Source organism: Sapajus apella, unplaced genomic scaffold, assembly GCF_009761245.1.
Source record: "Sapajus apella isolate SASKATOON/1434 unplaced genomic scaffold, GSC_monkey_1.0 scaffold59, whole genome shotgun sequence".
Lineage (NCBI taxonomy): Eukaryota > Metazoa > Chordata > Mammalia > Primates > Cebidae > Sapajus > Sapajus apella.
In genome coordinates this window covers 13910306-13935024 of record NW_022436999.1, presented here as the reverse complement: position 1 = coordinate 13935024, position 24719 = coordinate 13910306, and the positions used below count along the sequence as shown (strand labels likewise).

At 43.5% G+C, this 24719-nt stretch overlaps 2 protein-coding genes, 1 long non-coding RNA gene and 3 other non-coding genes across 8 annotated transcripts in view; 1 reads left to right on the top strand and 5 right to left on the bottom strand.

Moving 5' to 3' along the window:
* The window catches only part of RNASE4 (ribonuclease A family member 4), a 20757-nt gene extending 4367 nt beyond the window's left edge, over positions 1-16390 (bottom strand). Inside the window, exon 1 of one of the 2 annotated variants that reach the window (XM_032245951.1) lies at positions 16047-16390. The gene's annotated coding sequence lies outside the window, so the exon portion shown is untranslated. Of the gene's footprint in view, positions 1-9349; positions 9442-16046 lie in introns of those variants that run through there. The other variant, XM_032245952.1, reaches the window with a different exon arrangement.
* On the bottom strand, positions 2612-16704 carry ANG (angiogenin). 2 transcript variants are annotated; one of them, XM_032245949.1, is made up of 2 exons: positions 16047-16704; positions 2612-3247 (listed from the first exon to the last, which is right to left on the bottom strand). In XM_032245949.1, the coding sequence occupies exons 1-2, from the start codon at positions 16575-16577 to the stop codon at positions 2789-2791; spliced, it is 990 nt and encodes a 329-aa protein (XP_032101840.1). In that variant the 5' UTR covers positions 16578-16704; the 3' UTR covers positions 2612-2788. The 2 variants fall into 2 exon arrangements, with proteins under 2 accessions (XP_032101840.1, XP_032101841.1); XM_032245950.1 differs by lacking the exon at positions 16047-16704 and adding an exon at positions 9350-9460.
* On the top strand, positions 10637-24719 carry LOC116528620. The gene is made up of 3 exons (XR_004259117.1): positions 10637-10649; positions 11668-11672; positions 24613-24719. It is a non-coding gene; the product is annotated as an uncharacterized LOC116528620 (long non-coding RNA).
* Positions 16722-16793, bottom strand: TRNAP-UGG. Its single transcript has one exon. It is a non-coding gene; the product is annotated as a tRNA-Pro (tRNA).
* TRNAY-GUA lies at positions 17429-17517 on the bottom strand. Its single transcript is given in 2 exon segments — positions 17429-17464; positions 17481-17517. It is a non-coding gene; the product is annotated as a tRNA-Tyr (tRNA).
* On the bottom strand, positions 19021-19093 carry TRNAT-UGU. The gene has a single exon. It is a non-coding gene; the product is annotated as a tRNA-Thr (tRNA).

Genomic DNA, 24719 nt, shown 5'->3' with positions numbered 1-24719 from the left:
AATGCTCAGCAAATGTTGGCAATTACTGTATTAATTAATTACTATTTCCATTTTTCTTGATTCCCTCTGCTTCTGTCAATCTGGATAAAATAATGAATGGCTACACTGAGTTGCATATATTATTGACCCCTTTTTATTTCATAGAGCTAACTGTATTCCCAATAAATTGGAAGTCTGTTTTTAAACTATAAAATATCTCAGCTACTAGATCCCTAGAGAATTTTTTCCTCTTCAAATTGCATAGAATTTTCTTCCTTGCATGTCACTATCCTTCAAAGGACTTGGCATTTTGGAGTTCTCCTTTGCTTTCCTTGCAAAGCCAACAATCACAGCTGACCAGCACTTCAATTCTTCAAATGATTTACTTACAATAAAATGACCTGCCTGTGACTTGATATTTTATTTTAAACAGCTTGTGGTTGTGATAGAACAAGAGGCCCAGACCAAAAGGGACTAGGAATGCTTACCCAGCTGCCAGGACCGTCAGCAGGTCAGGAAACACCCCCATCCCACTGCCATCTGATTTCCTATGAAGCAGCCATTTCCCTTAACACCAGAGCAGACTATGCAGTGACAGTGCTCCAGGCAGATGTTTGGAGATGTGAGTTTTCACAGCTTATGGTGTGATCAGTATAATAATGGTCCATGCCTTTGACTTGCTCTGTGAAGGCCTTGAGTGGGGTCAATGATCTTGAGTAACTTTGTCTCACCTCAAGGAGCTAGTACTGGTTGGAGAATTCGAGAAAAGGGCCCACATAGTTTGCCAAAAACTGTGACTTTCGCTACCCCAGGCTGAGTGAGAGCCCCGCATGGGGCAGCTCTAAAAAAAATAAAAATAAAAATTTAAAAACTGTGACTTTCTCATTTTCTGAGGGGCTTCTGAGATTTTGTAATATGGCAAATTTTCTAGTAAGAGAGGTTTGGAATAATTTTTTCTGTTTTCTTAGGAAATGACAGTGTTTTCCATTTTGAAACAGACTAACCCAAAGAGGAGAGATCCCTGTGCTGAGCACACACCAGCAACCTACTTCTCAAACCCATTCCTAAATGTAAATACCTGCAGTGAGGCTGGGCTCTCTGAGGTGGTACCTGGACCGTGCTCTATAACTTGAGTACTGGGGAGCCAGGACTTTTGGCCCATTGCAGGGCAATATTGGGAGCAGGAGAGGCCACCACAGGGAATAATGAGATCACAATAATTATGTGTTCACAAGGCAGTGAAACTGGTGATTTATAACTAATTTATTGGCAACCACTTTCTAAATAAAATATCCAGGCACTTATTGTCACAAATTAGGTAACAGGCAGTTAACCACGATTGAACAGTGTATTTTACAACAAGAGTATTAAGTTATGTTTACTTTAAAATAAATCTTGAAGGAGAATAAGGGGTTTTCTTTTTTTTTTTTTTGATACAAAGTCTTGCTCTTGTCCCCCAGGCTGAAGTGCAATGGCGTGATCTTGGCTCATTGAATCCTCTACCTCCTGGATTCAAGCAATTCTCCTGCCTCAGCCTCCTGAGTAGCTAGGATTACAGGTGCTTGGCATCACACCGGCTAATTTTTGTATTTTTAGTAGAGGCAGGGTTTCACCATGTTAGCCAGGCTTGTCTCGAACTCCTGACCTCAGGCAATCTGCCCAACTCAGCCACCCAAAGTGCTGGGATTACAGGTGTGAGCCACTGTGCCCAGCTGGAATCTTTTCATAACTTCCCCAAAACATCACACTTGCCTGACATTAGTCGACAAAGTAAAATATTACAGAGAAAATAATGTAATTGGTTTTTGAAATTTATATAAAATAACCATGACAAGAGAATATCCCTGAAGCATTCCATTCAAACATCGAAATTATCTCTTGCTACCCTGAATGAATTTTGGTATTCATGCTGGATTACTTGTGTGTGTGTGTGTGTGTGTGTGTGTGTGTGTGAGAGAGAGAGAGAGAGAGAGAGAGAGAAAGTGTAATAATCTGTTGCTATATAGGTACTTGGTCCTTAGAAACTCCTCCCCAAGGTCTCATATTTGTAGAAGTAATATTAATTTACTATTTGACAGAAAAAAAACAATTTGCCTCTTGAAAGTTCTGCTTAGTGGCTATGAGCCCTGGATTTTTTTCATCTCTCTCTGTAGATCAACTTACCATTCTTTTCCTCACAGAGAGGTAAAGTCTACCTCCCTAATGACTTGTAAAAAACTGACTAATAAGGAAAAAGGTGGCCAGGCATGGTGGCTCAAGCTTGTAATCCCAGCACTTTGATAAGTCAAGGTGGGTGGATCACCTCAGGTCAGGAGTTCAAGACCAGTGAAACCTTGTCTCTAGTAAAAATACAAAAATTAACCAGGTGTGGCAGTGCATACCTGTAATCCCAGCCACTCAGGAGGCTGAGGCAGGAGAATCACTTGAACCCAGGAGGTAGAGGTTGCGGTGAGCTGAGATTGTGCCATTGCACTCCAGCCTGGCGACAGAGTGAGACTCCATCTCAAAAAAAAAAAAAAGAAAAGAAAAGAAAAAGGCATTTCTATTCTATGCAGTCCTCACAGGGAGCAACCAAGAAGAGAAAATGTGGGAAAGATCAATATACCCAGAATCAGTGAGAAGACTCTGATTCTTATTGATTTCAGAGACATTTTAATTTATTAAACATGTTATCAAACAGAAAACAAAAGGTCAAGGTGGCTCTTTCTTTGGGCCCCTGGCAGCGAATGTTGCCACCCCTGTTATGGGGTGCAGAGGAGAAATGTAAGGCAAGGACAGTAGAGCCAGTACTGGACCAGTGGCCCACTGGTTACGGACGGAAAATGGACTCATCTAAGTGGACAGGTAAGCCATTTTCACAGGCAATAACAATGTTTCTGAACCCCGCTGTGGCTCGGTACCGGCATGGAGGCCGGGGGGACTCTCCTATATGCTTGCAAATGGTGACCTGGAAAGCAGACTTGCTTATTCTTTGGTTTCCGTTGTAAGGCTCTCCATTCTGATTTCCACAGATGGCCTTGATGCTGGCCTTGTTGCCATGAATAAAGGTGTTGATTCCTTTGCAGGGTGAGATCATGTCCCTTAACTTCATCATTTTTTCACAGTATTTGTCATTCCCGTTCTTTGTTTTGGGATCATAGTGCTGGTTCAGGAACTTGATGTACCTGATGTCATTTTGAGCCAGAGTCGGTGGGGTCAGACCCAGACCCAGAATGAAGACCAACAACAAAAGGTGCAGGCCCATCACCATCTCTTCCAACACAGGCTCCTGCCAAGGGCAAAAGGAGACGTGGTAGGGGCAAGAACAGCATTGCCAAATTAGGCTAAAGGGACAGGAGCTTTGCTCTCTGACATGGCATGATGAATCAGATCTTTTCTGCCACCAAATGATATCTTTTCTTTTCCCTTCCTCATTAACCTCACACCTCTTATCAATCCATTCCTCTGGAAATTTAAGAGAGTCCTGAGTACAACCTCTAGCTCCGACCATTCTTTCCTATCCCTTAGAATCACTGAGTATTTCTCTATCAGTCATGACATTACAAAATCCACTCTGTCTTTAATTCATTTATTAATTAATTGAATAACAAACCTTACATAAGTCTCTACTGGTACCAGGGACTGTTCTAGGTCCTGAGACACAATGACCATTAAGACATACCAAATGCCTCCTTAATAGGAAATGACGCATCCATAGGGAAAGGATGGGGGCTTCAATGTACTGAGATGAGATAGTAACACAGGAGATAAGAGCTAAGAAGAGAGAATTTTAAGGGAGTGGTCCCCAACATTTTTGGCACCAGGGACCATTTTCATGGAAGATAGTATTTCCATGGAAGGGTGGGAGATGGTTTCAGGATGAAATTGTTCTAGCTCACATGATCAGGCATTAGATTCTCTTAAAGAATGCACAATCTAGATCCCTCACATGTGCAGTTCACAATAGGCTTCCAGCTCCTATGAGAATCTAATGCTGCCTGTTGATCTGACAGGAGGCAGAGCTCAGGCGGACAGGCCACAGATAGGAATTTGGGGACCCCTGTTTTAGGGAACCCTGAGCCCAGGGAAGGGTCAACCACAGAATTGTTTACAACAGGATTCTCGTTAATTAGTCAGCTAATGTAAAGAAAGCAGTTGAAAGCAGTTTTATCCTGAGTTGAAAGGAAGCAGATCCACTTCCCCAAGAAGTAGGTGGTTCATGGCCAAAGGTAAATTTCTTATGTACTATTTAGAAAGAAGAGGGAGGAGCATAGAAGAAATAGAAGAAGGCACACAATGTTTGGAAGATGGGTCTGGATCAACTTTTTTTTTTTTTTTTTTTTTTTGAGACGGGTCTTGCTCTGTCACCCAGGCTGTAGTGCAGTGGTGCTATCTCGGCTCACTGCAACCTCCACCTCCCAGGTTTAAGCAATTCTCCTGCCTCAGCCTCCCAAGTAGCTGGGATTACAGGCACACACCACCATGCCTGGCTAATTTTTTATTTTTTTTAAGTAGAGGCAGAGTTTCACCATGTTGGCCAGGCTGGTCTTGAACTCCTGACCTTATGATCTGCTTGCCTTGGCCTCCCAAAGTGCTGGGATTACAGGTGTCGGCCACTGTGCCCAGTCTGAAATCAACTCTTACAGAGAAGAAAGAGGAATTCATGCTTATTCTTAGGAGCTTCTCACATTGGAAGCAATTGAGGTTATTCTAGAGAATATTTTCTAGTTTCTCCTACATTTGTACATACGCTGTTACACAACAGGCAAATGGTGCCACCATGTGATAAAAAAAAAGTGCCTTAGACTTTTTCATCAACTAAAAGGCCTTACAATTTGCTCTAATGATTTCTTAACATCTTTTCAAAAGAAGAATGAGAAAAAGAGGATTCCTGTCATCACCTTTCAAGAGCTGTCAGTCTCAAACTGTAGAATGCACACATCCTAGGAATGGTGCATCAAACACACCTTTAGATAAATACAGTGCTTCTTCATGGAGCATAATTTTATTTCAATGACTGATCATTGAAAATAGAACTAAACAAATATGAATTATAACAAAACAGAAAGCAAATTTCTTATGAACTTTAAATATTCTATTGCTTATGAAATTTCAAGATTAGAGAATTCAAAGGTAGTTGGTATTTGTGACAAGTAGTTTCTGACTATATATATAGCTTTTTTTTTTCAACTACATCTGCATTTTTTTTCAACTCCATCTGCATATATTTTTAATTCTTTAGACAATTTTTTTTTTTTTTGAGATAAAGTCTCTGTAGCCCAGGCTGGAGAACAGTGATGTGACCTAGGCTCACTGCAACCTCTGCCTCCTGGGTTCAAGTGATTCTCCTGCCTCAGCCTCCTGAGTAGCTGGGATTACAGGTATGCACCACCACACCTGGCTAATTTTTGTATTTTGGATAGAGATGGGGTTTCACCATGTTGGTCAGACTGGTTTCGAACTCCTGACCTCATGATCTACTGGCCTCGGCCTCCCATGCTGGGATTACAGGCATGAGCTGCTGTACCTGGCTGTACAAAATTTTAAAGACCATTCAGAGTCTTTAAAAGCCATTACAGATCTAATCCACATTATATCTAATATATGTGAATGTCCCTATACATTGACAATAAAAATAACTTTTCACTGTAAAATTTTACCTGATTTTTAGAATTTTGCTTTTTAAATTGTTTATGAGTAACTCATTGAATTTGTGATTGGCTATGATTTCTTGGTAGTCATCACACATACTGAGAATTTCTCACAAAGGGAGGAAATTACATTTAATTGCATAATTACATTAAATTACATTTAAGAATGTAATACAATTCTTATGACCCCTAATGTAAAAATAAATGGTACATTTCACAGACATTAAATTAATTGTTAACTTTTTATTTTGTGCTTCTCTTGTGTGTAAGTCAATGAACATCTTCATATCAAATAGTTCTGTAGCCCTAGCAGGAAGTGCCAAGTTATACAAGTTGTGAAAATATTGCTGTTCACAGAAGGGAATCTGAGTTTAAAAAGTCCTAGCACTAGGCCTGTGGTGTGGCTAGCTTCTTCTGAGAGCATGACCATGGATCTAGAAAGACCCGGGACTCCAGTCTTCTGTGGTTACATGGGAAGGCATGTGACTGGGTGAGCAAAGTGGGCTCTCTTTCTAATTTGCATTTGGTATTGATTTCATTACAAATGATAATCTATAAACTTAATGGAAACATTTCCAGCTGCTATTTACTTCAGTATTGTAGAATGAAAAAATTCCTTAGCATATAATTTGCTATTCTTCAGCAACGTATCAAATTTGCCTGCACTGACATTTGTCTGTACTTGAGAGAGTTGCTACCTCTAAAAGTCTGAAATTCCATGGTGAAAGTGTGTTCTTGGGAGTTTATCAAGAAAGTGGTACATGATTGCAGAATGGAGAGCCAGCCCTAAAGGTGTAACAAGTATTCATTCATGCAGCTGCTCCAAATACAGTTACTGGGCTGCCATGCCACCCATTTGCCACGTTCTTCACATTTACATCATGCTTTTCAGTCTCCTGCGTGTGTTTCCTGTTTCTAGTTTTTTGGAAGATCATATCAAAGTTTTATTAATTGGTAATCAACTAAGCCTTTTGCTCTGTAATAAACAAATACTGACTTCTAATGTTAAAGGTCTCCCTTACATACTCAACATCCTTCTGTCTGGTGCCAGAATCCCAGAATTCAAAAATCAGGAAGCAGAACCAGGGCTGCCAGTACCTAAAAGAGTCATTAGGTGGCAGTGGTGGATAGGAATGTTACTAATGTCTTCTCTAGGGCAGATGGTACTTGCAGGAGGTGCCAATGCTGTACAAGTTGTGGGGATACTGCTGTTCACAGAAAGGAGTATGAGCCAGTGAACCTGTTTAGAATCTCCATCCAAACTCTCTGTGCTAGATATTAAGACCAAGAACACCTTACCAGATATAAGGGCTAAAGCAAAAGCCACAAAGTTCAGGATCTACCTAAGGATATCACAAAATAAAGACCGACCTGTTGTCAGGTTTCACGGTGCCATTTCCAAACATGCCACTACCCATGTGACGCTGGGCAAACAACAGATTATTCACTTGTTAGTGTTTCTTACTGGTGTATATTCTACAGAACTCATATTATTCACCTTGAGTCAACATGCTTGCTTCATAATAAATCCTCAATAATATTTTTTAAATAATTGACTTCATTTTTCTCTCCAGGACTAGGTTTGTTCATCAAGAAAATAAGAGAGTTGCTAGCTTTAAAAATCTGAAGTTTCATGGTTCTCATTAATAATAATTGAGGCCTTGCTAGTTTCAATAGCAAAGGTCCCATGACTCTCAGTTACAGAGACAAATTTTGTATAAGTTTAGTTGGGGGCGCAAGGCATCAACTGGAACAAGTAGAAGACAGGGTGACCTGTAGCCCAATCTCACTAAGATACATCATTCCATAAGGCTCAATGTGTAAGCCAAGCTTACATAGCACTTCTAAATAAGGCACTGGACATCACAGGGGCTTTGGCTCCTAAAAAACCGCTTGCTTTTTGAGTATGAAATCTCTCACGTTCCAGTCTGCAGCGGTAAAAGAGTATCTTTACTTCTGATTTGCAGAATATGCACATTCATTTTGCAAGAAGTCAACTAAGTTTTGCTCGGGCTTACTGTAATCTTGATTTCCTAAGACATCCGGGAACAAAATCCCAGCAAGCGGACACCAAAACCACCAATATCTAACATCTGCTCCCTCACTCAAAACTTTCTCAATATATTCAATTCTAAATTGTTCAAAAGCAAGGTAAAATGGAATTGGGAGAAAACCAGTAAGAGACAGATTATTTGTGGTGTAAACGTGAACCTGCCTAAGCCAACGGTACAGAGTCCTCTAGACATATCCTTCTAGATACATCCTTCTATACCCAAACATGTAACTGTCTGTCAGCTCAGCTTTTTGTCAGTGGAATTAGTCCCAGCTAGTTTTTGTTTTGTTGTGTTTTTGAGAGACAGAGTTTTCTTGTTCTGTTGCCCAGGCTGGAGTGCAGTGGTGCAATCTCGGCTCATGATAAAACTCTGCCTCCCAGGTTAAGGCAATTCTCCTGCTTCAGCCTCCCAAGTAGCTGGGATTACAGGTTCCCGCCACCACACTCTGCTAATTTTTGTATTTTTGGTAGAGATGGAGTTTTGCCATGTTGGCCAGGCTGGTCTTGAACTCCTGACCTCAGGTCATCTGCCTGCCTCAGCCTCCCAAAGTGGAAACACATCCTAAGGTCAAAAGAAGTCTGGGATTACAGGCATGAGCCATTGTGCCTGGCCCCAACTGTTCTTTAGAGTAACTTTATCTTCTGTCTCAAACTAATCTGCTAGTTTTCACAAGAATTAATATTATCTCCCACTCCCCACAGGCGAGGTTCAGTATTCAAGAGATTCATCAAATTTTACACACCAGGGAGTTAACTTGATAGTTTATGATGAGTAACTATGGTTATCATTTTAATAAATGTGGCTTCACGCTTTTATATATCCCAGGGAAAAATCTCCCAAAGTGAGAGCCTAACACCAAAGCCATATTCATCCTTTTATCACTTTTCCTTCTTTCTTCCCTTCAACCTGCCAGTGAGCCTTCTTTTGATCTTGGGACATGTTCCACTTTGTTTTCAAAGAGCATCCAAGCCAGGCACAGTGGCTCAGGCCTGTAATACCAGCACTTTGGGAGGTCAAGGCAGGTGAATCACGAAGTCAGGAGATCAAGGCCATCCTGGCCAACATGGTGTGAAATCCCATCTCTACTAAAATAAAAAAAATTTACTGGGCGTGGTGGCACATGCCTGTAATCCCAGCTACTCAGGAAGCTGAGGCAGAGCAATCGCTTGAACCCGGGAGGCGGAGATTGCAGTGAGCCAAGATGTTGCCACTGCACTCCAGCTGGGTGACAGAGCAAGATTCTGTCTCAAAAAAAAAAAAAGGATCCAAAACTTTTCTGAGAAAAGAAATCAGCAGGAAAGTTAGAAGGAAACAGTGCTAAAAACACACTTTCTGTTTCTTTCCTTGTTAAGCCACATATAATGACTGTAGCAGGGGTAAAGGACGGAGGATGGGGGAGGACTCCAGATGCCCTTTGGCAAATGGCTCCCCCAGACCTTTGGGGATTTTATCACAATTTAGAAATCCCTCCTAAACTTCCACTTGCTCCCTGTCTCACTAATTTCCCGTTATCCACATATGGGCCATCCCAAAGGAAACTGTTTTCGTTTTAAACTTTAGAATCTGACCCATTTTCTTTTTAATTCATGAGCTTGAGCCCAGAGGCTTTAAAGGGAGGAAAATGGTTTCACTGAAATGGATGGATGACTAGAAATAATACGTAAAACAAATAGAACAATAGATTACCCAGGAGGAAGAATCTGACGAAAATCTGGCAGTTTCCCTTCAATGGGAGATGGGTTCCAGCTGTTTGTTCCTTGAGATGAGTTCCAGCTGTGTGAACCTGGAGGCCTCTCCAGGTTCTGATTATATAGTGTTCATAATAAGGGGGTGGAGAGAATAAAGCTAAGGACTCCCAATCCTAGCAGGGACATGAAAACTCAGGACACTGTCCTTGAACAAACAAGGAGGGTCATTCACCTTTTCCCTGGGCATGATTGGGTTAGATATTAACCAACCTGAATGGACTAGAGATTTGTCTGGAAGGAAAAGTTTGAGAAACATGGCCTTCTGTTTAAAAGTTGCCTTTTTCTGCTGTCTGTGGTGCTTACTCTTGTCCATGGCAGGACTGAGGTTTCACTATTCACACGTAATAGTCTGGATTAATAATATAGCATCTCTGGCCAGGCGCAGTGGCAGACACCTGTAAATCCCAGTACTTACAGGTACTTACGGAGGCTGAGGTGGGTGGATCACAAGGTCAAGAGATCAAGACCATCCTGGCCAACATGGTGAAACCCCGTCTCTGCTAAAAATACAAAAATTAGCTGGGCATGGTGGTACACACCTGTAGTCCCAGCTACTCAGGAAGCTGAGGCAGGAGAATCACTTGACCCCGGGAGGTGGAGGTTGCGGTGAATCAAGATCATGCCACTGCACTCCAGCCTGGTGACAGAGCAAGACTCTGTCTCAAAAAAAAAAAAAAGAAAAAAAAAAAAAAAAAGCGTCTCTGATCTTCTTGGGCCAACTCCAAGAACTGCTTTGGAAGATGTCACAGAGTAAGATATGGTCTTCCAATAGGATACTTTTCCACTGTGCTTTCTATTTATCATTTATCATATCACATCATTTGGTTTCAAGAAAGGATGCTAAACAGGTTATTCTATCGATTTCAAAGAGCCAGGAAAGCACTTCTAGAGAAGGTCGTGTGACGGCTATTGGTACACTGACTGTGGCTGAGGTTGTACCCACTCAACCGCTGAGCTTCAAACCTCCAGAAGTAGGCTCGCCATGTTTCCTGGGCTGCTTCTTCCATTTTTACCTGTCCACGAGAGACTAACCCTGAACATTTAATCTTCTGATCCTTGTAATGTAATTTCAAAATGGCTTATCTCCACCATCACAGCAGGGCTGTAGATTCATTGCTTGTGTAAAAACAATGGGCCAAAGGTCACCAGGATCACTTTATAAATCTTATAGTTCCCGATATCAGACAACAGCAGGATACCAACTGTTTCACAGATCCCCAGCGTTCACCCACTGTGGTGTTGGCTCTAGGACGGTGTTACCTTTTTAAAAATCCTCAATCCTCTGTAGTCATCCACCTACCTCCAAGTATTCAGTCTGGTTGCTCTTGAGAAGCTGTCAAGAAAAGACAGCCTGCCTGCCTGTAAAACAAATGCACTTGAAATCACAATAATTATAATATTCAGTGCGATCTTTCATTTTGTGAAGCTGTCACCTACATAACTACTTTTAACTAGCACCAGGACTGTGTGAGCCAGGCATTATGTAAATATGTTTTGCTCATGAGGAAACTCCAAGATCAAATAACAGATGAATGGTAGAGTCAGACTTTGAACCCTTCATATGCAAGGAGAAAACTGACCCGTCTTTCCAGACTCAGCTCAGGCAACACCACCTCTGAGTCCCAAATGACTCTCCTCCATCCCATCCAATTCTCAGAGGGGTTGCTCACTTCTTTCTTGCAGATTCACTGTACCCAGTACATATCCCCAATGAGACAAGCATGGAGCATGGGTCCCAAGGTGACTGTATTGACTTGGTTTCAGGTGTGTCAAAGTGTGTGTTTGAAAAGCTGGTGAGTCCACCTGAGGGAAGCCTATTTGCATAAGAGTCTGTGATGCCCCTGGGAAAGGATTCGTCCTAATGGAAAAACACAATGAAGGGCAGGAGAAAGATACGAAGGCCAGAGAGCAGCGTTGGGAAAGGGGTTCAGTGTGTGCCATTCACATCCCCTTCTTATGCAGCTTCCTGGGTCCTAAGAGTTTTTATTTTATTCCAATAAAAACTGGAATAAATAAAAAGGTTGTTTCCTGAAATCTCTGTAAGATTCAGAAAACACATAGGAAGTCAGTGTAAAGAAACAGACCACAAGGTTGACAGGGGAGGATGTAGGGGCGGGGCAGAGTAAAGTACTTTCCCCCACATGAGGGTCCTCTTGGGATGAGGCAAGTCTGGACACAAGAGCTACAGCATGAGGCCAGACCATCTGCTCTCCCAGAAAGGAAGAGGACATGGGCATCTTCAGACGTTCTCAGCAGCACTGGTCCTTCTGTATGGCAGGGACAGATCTCCCACAGGGAGCTGGAGCAGAAAAGGAGTAAAAAGGCAGTTTCACTGTGTAGGCTAAACGGGCTAATTTGCAGGTACTTCTACATCCTGTGGGAACTTCAAGAGTGTTCAGAGAAGAGTGTGAGCTGATGTGGAGTTCTCATAGCATGGCTGGGATGGATCTACTTTTTACTTCACCTTGCTGTAACCAGAGAAACTAGCCATTAACCAATACTCCTTTGTTAATTGATCTCACTGACTCTATTCTCAGAATTTAAAACAGTGACTAACACTTCATCCCGAACTTGTTTTTTGAGGTTTCAATATGTTGCCAGGGCTCATCTGGAACTCCTGGGCTCAAGCGATCCTCCTGCCTCAGCCTCCTGAGTAGCTGAGATTACAAGCACACATCACCACACCCCACACTCAAACTGTTTTTGTGATCCCTTGTTTCTAGGATGCACCATCTGATCTCACTTTGGAAACCTCGCCCATGCAAAGTCTCCTGGCTCCTCCTAAAGGCTTACAGACATAATTGAGTTTGGTAGTAGTTACAAAATAAGGCCATCATGATTCCCAGGCAGAGCAGAGAGCTTCCCAGGTTCCCAGCAAAGTGCTACTTTTATGGAATCCAACTGATATGCTTTCATTCTTGAGATATTGGTCCTCACTCCAATGCAAAAGTCCTTAGGAGGGTAAACTCTTTCAGCAGCTGTCTGTAATTTACACATCTTTAGGCATGTGCTTTAGAGCTCATCCTTAAGAACAGGTTTTGGTAACTGAAAGGCACTGAGGATTTGAGGAGAAAGAAAAGTGGGCAGCATGGGGAAACTAGGGAGGGATGAACTTCACTTGTTTTTCAGCTTTGTTAGGGCACCATCCTGCCTGAGCTTCACTTTTTCCCTTGTCCTCTTTCTTTCTCTCTGCAGCCCCAAGCAAATGTTGAGCTAAAAAGAAAAAGGTTAGCAGTGAGAAGAGGACTAAGCGAATGGCCTTAAACTGCCTTCCCTCAGTCCCCAGTGCCTCAGGGGTACTGGAGTCTTCTGGGAAGGAATAAGCATGTCTCTGACCAGTACTGTAAACACTAGAGGTTGTTTTGCCAAATGCCAAAGTCCAAAGTGTTTCCGGAACAAAGAAAAGCAATGGGAAGTGGGGCCCAGAGTGGGTCTCCTCCTGGCATCTGACAGAGTACTCAAATGCTCAGTTTCCTTCTGTGAGCAAACATAGCATCTGTGAGTGGTAACTATTTTAAATTAATTACACATCACTTTTTAAACAGACTTTGAAGAGCTGAGCTCTGAAAAGTTACCAACCACTCATTTGTTAGGGAGGAGAGCTGACAGGCTCATTGCAACACCCAACTGCCTCAGCAGTCCTGGATGCATGCAGCAGCCAACTCCTACAGCCTCAGACAACTTGGTCAACAAAAACACCTGCTTTCGAGTGATTTACCAGAAGAAGACTGCTGCCATATACAATCCAATGCGCCTGCAATATGCAATCCAATGCACCCATGGCTTGAAGCACCAATTCAAGCACCAACTCACATAAACAGAGTATCCTCTGATTTTAGAGTTCTGCAGTAGTGCTGGGGTGGCGCAACCAGCAGCCTCTGAATATAGTCAGGTCTATTCTGTGCCTCTGGGCCTTCACCGGACAACTTTTGGAGGATTCACAATCTGCCCACAATGCAAAGACAGATTTTTGTTTTTCTTTTAAACTTGGCACAAAGAAGTTTTATTAAAACAAAAAGTAGGGTTTGGGGGAAAAATTACTATTTCATTAGAATGCATCTATGCACATAGTCATTTGTGTTTTAAAATACAACAAGGAATTATATTCTATGATTAAGGAATATTGCATCTTTGTCAATATTTTTAATCCATATGAAGGAATTGACAATTGCCAAAAAAAAAAAAATCTATTTTAAAAATGTTCAGGCCAGGCATGGTGGCTCATACCTGTAATCCCAGCACTTTGGGAGGCAAAAGAGGGCAGAACACAAAGTCGAGAGTTCGAGACCAGCCTGGCCAAAATGGTGAAACCCCATCTGCACTAAAAACAAAAATTAGCTGGGCGTGGTAGCAGGCACCTGTAGTCCCAACTACTCGGGAGGCTGAGGCTGGAGAATAGCTTGAACCCAGGAGGTGGAGGTTGCAGTGAGCCAAGATCACATCACTGTGCTCCACCCGGGGGAAAAGGGGAAACTCCATTTCCAAAAAAAAAAAAAAAAAAAAAATTGAGACCACTTTAATTTGAAAGTCATCCCCTTTTCTGGAGATTTTTTTCTCTCTCTCCCTCAAGCCAATAATGTCCCTACACACAGACACGGGATGCATGGGTACTCTTCCCAAGGACTCTAGTGTTGAAGCACTTTCCTTCTTCATACAGAGTATATACGTTTCATTCTGTCTTAGGATTAATTATAAAATTAGATGATTGGAGGAATGGACTAAATAATTTCTAAATTTCTTCATTACTCTAACATTTTACGTCTATAAGCATGAAACTTATTCAATAACAGAAGTCACAGGTAAAGAAGGAAAAGCCCAGGTGAAAAGCAGAATCATGGCTCCAGGAAGTGACAACACTACTGATTGAAAGAGAGTGGGGACAAAGTCCTGCTGACATGCCTGTATTTCCATCAAAGGCAAAAATTAAACATTTACTTTTTAGCCAACTCCAGGCTTTGTGCCCATTCCCTCTTTGTCCCCATTCCTTCTTTCCCAAGTATTTCAGGACATTCTTCTGAGAATAACTGTTTACGGAGAATTACAGAGAATCTGCTTAAATACAGATTAAATAAAAACTTCTAAAGAAGGGTTTCATTGGCCTGCATTGGTCCATTTTTTCATCTGTCTACTTTAATTTGAGTCACAGTGGCAAATGCTTCCAACAACAACTTGACACACCTCTTACTCTTGCCTGCTTATAACCTGATTATCTGCTTTGAACAATAGCTAAAGCCATTCCTCTTTTCCTGGAATGGTTTTTTCCCATCCTGTCTGCCAAACTATAGTTCATCTCCACATTGCTGGAGTGCCTTGTGTCCTGTTACTAACATTGCACCACTCCATGCAGTCATAGAACAAGAGTGGGAGGGACCTCTGAGGCTGTCCATCCAACCCTCATATTAAAGAAGAGGCAACTGAGGAACAGAGAAAGAGACATGTATTGCTCAAGCATTTGTGGGACTCATAGCATTTGTGGGACGAGAACCTTTACATGCGCCATACAACTTTTGTTTTTTTAGGAGTCTTGCGCTGTCACCCAGGCTAGAGTGCCTATCTAAATTTTGTATTTTCAGTAAAGACAGGGTTTCACCATCTTGGCCAGGCTGGTCTCAAACTCCTGACCTCCTGATCCACCCACCTTGGCCTCCCAAAGTGCTAGGATTACAGGCATGAGCCACCACACCAGGCCCACACAACTTTTATATTCCATACTAGTACTTTCTAGAAAATCAAAGCTAACTTTCAAGGTGCCACTAAAAGTTGCTGTTTAAAGGAAACCTACATTGACTATTATCATAAATTCAAAACATATTTTACTCTGCTTGTCATCAGTAAAAGAATTGCTTGAATTGAAGTGTATGTAATAAACTTATCCTCTTGCAAAACTAGTTAATGGCTCTGTGGTTAATAACTCAATGAAGACCTGAGGCTGCTTCTTGGAAGGTGGTCCTGTGCTGCAGATAATTATGTCACTTGGGTTTCTAGTGATTACCTTATGACTTGATTCTAAGAGTCTTACTGTCACGAGGGAGGGTCTTGGCTCATTTGAGATTTCCCTAGCCCCCTGAGTGGTGATGAAATTGTTTTTACTGTCCTTCCTTAATAAAGATATTGCGCTTTACCCATGTGCTGCCGTTAGCACTTGATGTGCTGTCTCAGAACGAGAAAAAGGAGGATCCCAATCTTCCTGTAGGAAGGCTTGGAGAAGAGGCTGTTGGCAAGTGTCTCTAAGAATTGCACACCACTGGCTGAGGGTGGGTTAAGGGTGGGGAGGCAGAGGAGAGTAAACAGAAAACAACAATTCCCAAATGTTAGTTACGCTTGCAAAAACTAAAGCCTGCTTCAAAAATCGGGTGATTAACCTGAATAAGAAGCAAAGCTTCCTTAGTTGTGGCAAGTGCAGGCCTCCCAGCGCCTCCCTTAGGTCCCCCTCCGAGCCTACTAACCAACAGAAGCGGTATCTCTGCCCAGCTGCGCAAAGTAAAAATCGGAGTGGGAATGTAAAGTCGTTAACTCATACAAATAACGGACTTTCACCTCCCTCCCCACTCCTCCCTCTACCAGGAAGGGACTCCCCGGCCAAACGCCCCTGATGAAGCTATCAAAGAGGAGGAAGAGTAGGAGGGTGAACCCACCTCGGCCTCAGAACAAGTCGGCAGAAACGGGCAGCACAATGGAAAGAAGTTGTGTTTCTCAACTGCTTCTTCCTCCCTAGTTCGATTCTGGGAAGCTGGTAAGAAAACGCAAAGATGTTCTTTGGAAAACCTGCTTTGCATCTGGGTGGGGTTGGCGTGCGTCTGTAGGGTGAATGTGTGGACCCGGACGCAGATGGGTGTGGCGTGAGGAGAGGAGGGTCGGCCTGTGAGCCTCTGCGTAGTTGGGACCGCGCCCCGCTTCTCCGAGGAGGTCCCTCCCTCCTGGATCCGCCTTTGGAGCTGGCGCCGCAGAAGCCCCCGCCCCAAGGCCGCAGAGGGGCAGCCCGAGCAAAAAACGAAACTGAGACCCACTTGCCCCTTCCTCAGCTGGAACCCAGAGGGCAGCAGCCGCGAGGGCACAGCCTCCACGGACAGCAGATGGCGGGAAACTGGCTTCTGTTTCCAAGAGCCAGGCGGCCCTTCGGAGACGACCCCTGGCTGAGCGTCCAGGAACCCATGAAACTTGGTCATGACACTGGTTGGTAGCCCATCTGCCACGTATTTAGTGCTGCTTTCTTTGGCAGGACAGCCCAACGCGAGACAGTTTGTGTTTCAACTCTAACTGAAACTTTTTTCTGTACTTGCCAAAATGGTGTGGAAAAATGGCACCACTTCGGGCTCGTCCGGGATTTGAACCCGGGACCTCTCGCACCCAAAGCGAGAATCATACCCCTAGACCAACGAGCCATTGTGGTTTACTGCCACTTCTTATCGTGCTGAATTTCTCTTTTCCGCCAGCAACTGGCCGCCTCCTGTTACGAAGTTTTTTTTTTTTTTTTCCTCTGTTGTGACATTTTCCTTTGGCCTTATTTAGTTATTCCTTCCACCTTTACCAAGTTTCACGTGTGGCTCTGGCTTTACCCCCGCTTATTCTCCTTGATACAGACGCAGAATGGGGTGAGTAGAGGCAGCTTTTTAGACTTTAGGTCACATGTTTGAGTCTCACCGAGCCCGGGGTAGAGACTTAAGCCCCGCTAGAGCCTGGAGGGAACCTGGAGGGGACTGAGATGGAGATCGAGGGCCAGAGCGGAGCTCTCAGTAGGGTTCTGAGCCTGAGGACAGGCGCGCGCTGTGTATAATCCAGAAGCCAAAACATAACACACTTCAGTAAGATAATAGTGCCTCCCCCGCAACGGTTGGACCATTCGGGTCTACTATCTTACAGAAAGGTATCCGACTTTTCAAGGCATGACTAACGCAGCTCAACTCGTGGCTATTTCCTTGGGACAAGGGTAAGGGATAGAAAGACATTTCATCATGTCAACATACAGAGATTTATTGAACAAACGGAGAGCAACTGTAAACCCCAAAACAGCAGCTTCTCCTTCGAGCCGGAATCGAACCAGCGACCTAAGGATAACATCACGGTAAGTACTACAGTCCTCCGCTCTACCAGCTGAGCTATCGAAGGGAACACAGCGAAAGGGTTTCTAAAAATCCCTATTCAAGACATCCTTAACCAGAGACGGGAAAGAAAGAAATCTCTTAATATCTGGAAAGTGATTACTGCAGCGTCGCAAAGCCAGCTTGTAAGAACGTCCTGAGTCCGAGGTTCTGAGGACAACCTTTCTGGATTCCCCTGCTCCACTGAGGGGCTCCCAAGCAGAGCAGTCGTCCCCGGAACCTGGGCATCCCGAGGCTGCACATCCTCTGGACGCCCGAGGGTTGCTGGCCTCGCTGGGCGGGGACCCAGGGGCCTCGCGGGCATGGGTATGTGTGTTTGTGTGTAAGGTGGGGACCAGCACCTGGACTTCGGAGAACTAGGGGCTGCGGCAGTGGGACGCACACAATTCTGACTGCGCAGCTGTGAGTTCCGGAGAGGGCGGGCCTCCAGGCTCAGGCCTTGGCTCCCTGGTGTCGTCACTTCCTGCGCTCCCCTCCGAATCTCGGCTCTTCCGCTTACAAGTCCACAGACCCGGGAGGGAGAGGGTGTGGAATGGAGCGGTGGTCCCCCCCGACTCTTTTGGCGCCAGGAACCGGTTTCGTGGAAACCAGTTTTCCACCCACAGTAGTTGGGGCGGGAGGGGAGTTGCGGGATGGTCTTGGGTTGAACTATTCCACCTCAGATCGTCAGGCATCACTTAGATTCTCTTAAGCGTGCAGTTTCGATCCCTGGCATGCGCAGTTCACAATAGAGTTCGCTCCTGTGAGATGCTAAGGTCACGGCAGATCTGGCAGGAGGCGGAGCTCAGGCTAGGGGTACTGGTCGCGCCCCAGCTCGCCTCCTGCTGTTCTGCCCAGTGCCTAACAGGCCGTGGACCGGTACAGGTCCGCGGCCAGAGGGTCTGGAACCCCTGAAATAGAGGACGTGTGGGCAAACCCAATGTTTCTGTGAGAATTCGCTTTTGGAGAAAATTTTAGCTCATTCAAAAGGATGGCCACATTTCTCTGCGTCAGAATCAAATTTAGTGACCCAAGTCTCGCCCCTAAAGTCGGGCCCTTAATTTCCCAAAACCCCACTGGCACATGAAACCTTGCCGCGCAGCGGGCATCTGTCTTTTGGACGCCTAATCCGAGCAGCCACCGCTGGCTTTTCCCGTTTCAGAAGGGGAACGTTGATCTCCATTCCAAATATCCCCAGACCCGGGGCTTAAGAATAGTTTAAGGGGCTATTCTCTCCCCTGGCCGCCCCCATTTCCCGCTCAGGGCACTGGTTCCGGCAGCCAGCCAGGCTCTCGCCACCAGTCCGCAAGCCAGGGCGTCGCAGAAGCTGACGGCGGTTCCCACCGCTGGTGTAATGGATTCCGCCGCATTCCAGGCGACAGAGCAGCGTTACTACTGGAACCTAAAGGTAATGGTGTTTGGAAGCTCTGGCCTGAGGCAAGAAGCTATAGTTTGCCACATTTCCTCAGTTCAGAATGACCGGCAGGGGAATTTTTTAAAGAAAAACCTGATTCAAGAAAGTAAACTTATAAGGCCCCAGCGAGATTTGAACTCGCGACCCCTGGTTTACAAGACCAGTGCTCTAACCCCTGAGCTATAGGGCCTCACGGTAATTTTTTCTCTTCCATTGATAGAAAAGGAAAAGATTTGCAGGGCCTCTGCTAATATCTGAGTGTGGAAACTAAGCAAAACCTTGATGTTTCAATCCATTTCCCAACCACTAGAATTCAGTTCGCAGACTCAGTGTTTTTGCTGGGGATGGTGCAAAGTGAAGGCCAGTGACAGCGACCAGTACTATTCTAAGACTGGAGAAGTTTGCCCAACGCGACACAGTCTAACACACAGAAAGATTCTCCACTCCCCAGCTTCAGACTGAAAATTAAGAACGGAAAACCAGCAGAGGAAGAAGCCCACCACAGGCCTCACTTGTAATTGCTGACATCCGCATTTTGTTTCCTGCTTGACTCAGGACTTCGTACCAGCAGCTGCCGGCCTCTTCCAAGTTCCCTGGACGCAAGAGACCTTTCTCACAGCAATGAGTCTCAGAGCCAGAGCAGGCATTCGTTAATTCTCAGTTTAATTCATTCCTTCATTCAACAAATACTGCATTCCAATTCTGTGCTAGGCTCTGCACTAAGAACTAGGGATCCAGGTATGATCTTTATCCTGAAGTCACTGTCACAGTCTTGTGGAACAAAAGAACTTTAGTTTTCATGAAGGAAAACAATGTAAAGTAGCTGTGCCAGGTGTAAAGGAGCAGTGGCCATGCCAAGGTCCGCACACTTACAAAGTGAGCCATCCGGAGGGGTCTTGAAGAGAGCATTGGCCTGAGCTGCACTACGAAGGGAGGTTAAGACAGACAAAAATGGGAGCAGGGTGGTCCCTGGTAGAATAAAATTACGGGCAAAGTCCGAGAGAAAGACTGAGGCATTCAAGGGAAGCTGGCTGGGGCAGTAGGTGAGAAGAAAATAGAAATTAACCAAACATTGTTGAGTTTGCGGAATGAATTGAAGGGAGGAGCAACCAGAGTCAGAAACACCAGTGATTGATTGGCATGGGGCAGACGCTCCAACGTAAAGCTGCAAAAGGGTAATCGTTATGGTACTGGAAAGGAAGGGATGAATGAGAGCGATACAGCTAAGGGAGATTCTGCTGAACGTAAATATGAAGTACAATCAAAAGGAAAGACAGGGGACCCTCAAAGGTGTCTTGAAGAAACAAGATAATACTTGCAGAAAAAAGAAGCCTACCTCTTCAGGGTATCTGGAGAGGCAGAGGGGTGATGCTAGGATTTAGGTAAGATGAAGATGGAGCGGTTGATGTGAATTGTGTGACAGCCAAAATACTCTTGTGTCTAGAGTTCCATGAATTGATAGATGAATTGATCAAATTGCATAACTCATCAAGTTAGGAGTTCTATGGGTTATGCACTCCTGAAGCAAAAGAATATAGAGAAAACAGCCGAGACTAGAATATAAGCTTTGAATAGCCCTGTTGTAGGCGTTTGTTATATTAGTGTGTTTCCAACATATTTTAAAAATTCTCCTTACATGTGGCTATTTCACATAAGTAAGTCTGTCCTAGGACACTTGCTTTCCCAGCTTGCAGCTGGGAATAGGCATGGGATCTAGCCTCCACCAATCAGATGTCTCACCCATCCAAGCTTGACATTTAGAAACAAAACAGGAGTACATGATACCATAGGGAAAACCCATGTTTTTCCAAATATGGTATCAGTGTCAAGTTTTTGAGTATGGGTTTTCTTAAATCCACATACTGCTGTTTTTCTTTAGTTCTGGAAAATTCTCAGACATTGTATTAGTTTGCTAGGGCTGCCACAATAAAATACTACAGACTAGCTGACTTAACTGAAATTCACTTTCTCATAGTGCTGGAGGTCAAAAATCCAAGATCAAGCTGTTGGCAGGTTTTGTTCCTTCTGAGGCCTCTCTCCTTCACTTAGAGATGGCTGTCCTCCGCACATGGCTGTCCCTCTGTTGTCCACACCCCAGGGCCTCTCTCTGTGTCCAAATTTACTCCCCTTATAGGGACACTAGTCAGGTTGGATTAGGACCCATCCTGAAGGCCTCATTTTAACGTAATCACCTATTTAAACCCCCTATCTCCAAATACAGTTACATTGTGAGGTACTAAGGTTCAGGGCTTCAACATATGAATTTAGGGGGGATACATTTTAGCTAACAGTAGCCGTTATTTTCTCCTATAGTGTTTGTTTTTAGGCTAGTCAAGTGAAGCAGTGGAACTGGAAGGAACAAAAAGATCTGTAACTGGTTGTGATCAATTAGTTGTAAACACCACTGCACTCAGACCAGTCAGCCTCTTATATTGTTTTTACTCTATTTTTTCTCTCTTTTTGGAACTGAGATTAAACATCTATTAGAGCTTCATACCTTGTCTTCCATTTCTTTTAACCTCTCATCCATATTTTTTTGTCTTTTTCCCTATATTGCATTCTGGATAACGTTTTCTTACCTGTAATACCAATCAGTGGCCGGGCATAGTGGCTCATGCCTGTAATCCCAGCACCTTGGGAGGCTGTGAGTGGATCACGAGGTCATGAGTTCAAGACCAGCCTGGCCAACATGGTGAAACCCCATCTCTACTAAAAATACAGAAATTAGCCGCCTGTAATCCCAGCTACTTGGGAGGCTGAGGCAGGAGAATTGCTTGAACTCAGGAGGCAGAGATTGCAGTGAGCTGAGATCATGCCACTGCACTATAGCCTGGATGACAGGGTGAAACTCAGTCTCAAACAAAAGACAAAACAAAACAAAACCACTAATCAGTAATTCTCTCTACATCTCTGCTTAATTAGCTGTTAGATATCCCCATTAAGTCATTTATTTTGGTTAAAATGTAATTTCCCATTCTAGAAGGTCCAGTTGTTTTTCAAAACTACTAGGCCAAATTTTTTTTTATTTCCTATTTTTTGCAGATATTTTCCCGCTTGTCTTTTATTTCCTTAAGCACAGTAATTATAGTCATTTTACTATATATTACTGATACTCCTAATATCTGAATTTTATGCCATGTTGTTTTGTCAATTCATGTTCTTTTGTTTTCTTATAAAATTTGTCATCTTTGAATGTGTACTGCTTGATATCTTTGCAAAATTACATGCAATGAATTTTTGAGGACAAGATGAAGGTTATCTTCCTTTAAAAAATATATATTACTTTTTTTCTCCCAGGCACTTGGTGCCGTATCAGCCCAAGAGGACCCAAAACAACGTTCATGGCCAGGCATTCTCTGGACCTCCAAGATATGTAAACGCAAGCTGCAAATCAGAATACTGAACTGTGGTCACAGTTTCTCAGAAAAACTCATCACATTTTCTGTTTTCCTTTGCTAAGCTCAACTTATTTCTGTTGAACTCCACAACAATTACTAGAAGTAGGAGAACAGATATAGGTCTACTTCTTGTTTGGCCTTACCTTAGGGGAATATCTCTTTGAAGTCCCAACTTAATATTGGGAGGGTGTCTTGCTTTTTAAAATATCAATTTCTGATAGTTCATTGCTAGTACATACAATTATACATATGTATATACAATTTATAAAATAATATATGCCAAGCCTGGCCAACAGAGCAAAGCTCCATTTCTACAAAAAATGTTTTTAAAAAATTATCCAGGTGAGGCTGGGTGAGGTGGCTCACGCCTGTAATCCCAGCACTTTGGGAGGCTGAGGTGGGTGGATCACCGGAGGTCAGGAGTTCGAGACCAGCTTGGCCAACATGGTAAAACCCCATCTCTACTAATAATACAAAAAATTACCTGGGCATGGTGGCATATGCCTGTAATCCTAACCACCTGGGAGGCTAAGGCAAGAGAATTCCTTGAACCTGGGAGGCGGAAGTTGCAGTGAGTTGAAATTGCACCATTGCACTCCAGCCTGGGCAACAAAAGCAAAACTCCATCTCAAAATAAATAAATAAATAAAATAAAAATAAATTATCCAGGTGTGGTGGTGAGTGCCTGTATTCCTAGCTACTCAGGAGGCTGAGGCAGGAGTTAAGACTACACCACTACACTCCAGCTCAGGAAACAAAATGAGAATCTGTCTCTAAAAGAAAAAAAAGAAAAGAAAAAATATATATACGCACCCACACATATGCACACAATTAATTTTTTTTTTTTTTGAGACAGAGTCTCACTCTGTCACCAGGCGCCAGGCTGGAGTGCAGTGCCGCGATCTCAGGTCACTGTAACCTCCACCTCTCAGGTTCAAGCAATTTTCCTGCCTCAGCCTCCTGAGGAGCTGGGACTACAGGCACGGGCCACCATGCCCAGCTAATTTTTTGTATTTTTAGTAGATGGGGTTTCACCATGTTGGCCAGGATGGTCTCGATCTCTTGACCTTGTGATCCGCCCACTTCGGCCTCCCAAAGTACTGGGATTGCAGGCGTGAGCCACTGCGCCCGGCCCACACAATTTAATTTTTAATATTTATCTTGTATCTTGCAACTTCACTAAATTCATTTTTAATTTTTGTTTTAGTCCCTTTGTGCTACTGTAACAAAATACCCGAGACAGGGTAGTTTATAAATAATAGAAATTTATTTCTTATAGTTCTGAAGTCTAAAATTAGGGTGTAGCAGCCCCTGACCCACCCTGGCAGTTAGCGACCCCCTGGCTAGGAGCAGCCCCCCCCCCCCCCCCCCTGGCTGGGGGGGTGTGCCCATGTTATTCTGTTTTTTTTTTTTTTACATTAGGCACAATAACACTAGTTTTAGTTACACCTCTGCGATATTGACAAAAATGTCATCGTCACCCCCCTTGACGTTAGGATTGAAAGTACAGGGGGGTTTCACCCTGTACTTTCTAAAATTAGGGCGTAGCAGCCCCCCGGCCCACCATGGCTGCTAGGGACCCCCTGGCTAGGGGGCTGTGGGACTGGGTATTTTGAAAATGTGCTGTAATATGATTCTGGGAACCATACCATAGGGAGATGGTAATGTTATTCTGTTTGTTTTTTTTTAATATTAGGCACAATAACACTAGTTCTAGTTACACCTCTGCGATATTGACAAAAATGTCATCTTCTTTCACCTTGACATTAGGATTGAAAGCACAGGGGGGTTTCACCTCTTGCAATGTTTAATTCAATATGATTGTTTTCTTTGTGGACATTAGTGACCATATCAGAGAGTGGTGTACCCCTCTTGCCATATTGAGGGTATTGCTATATGGGCAGTAACATCATCCTCTCCTTCCCTGGATATTAGGAACAATATCACAGGACAGGTGTACAGCCGCAGTCACATCGTGAGTAATATCATCTGTAATCCCCAATTATTAGGAACAATATCACTGGGGGTTTGTGCTCTTCCTCAGATATTTGGAGTAATATCCTCTCCATTTTTGGATATTAGAAACAATATTACAGTGGTGGTGTACACTTGCTGCAATATTCAGGGTATAATCATCCTCTCTCCCCAGGATATTAGGAACTACATCACAGAAGCGTTGTACATCGCGTGTGATATTGGAGCAATCACGGAGTGTACACTTGCTTTCACAATGAGAATAATACCTACTTAGGATATTATGGATAGTATCACAAAATACACACACATGGGTGTATAACCACCCTGATATTAGGAGTAATTTTTATCTAATATACTAAAAATAATATCCCAGAATATACTCATAATGTGTACATTTATTGGGATGTTACAATAAATGTATATAATATGTACCATATGTAC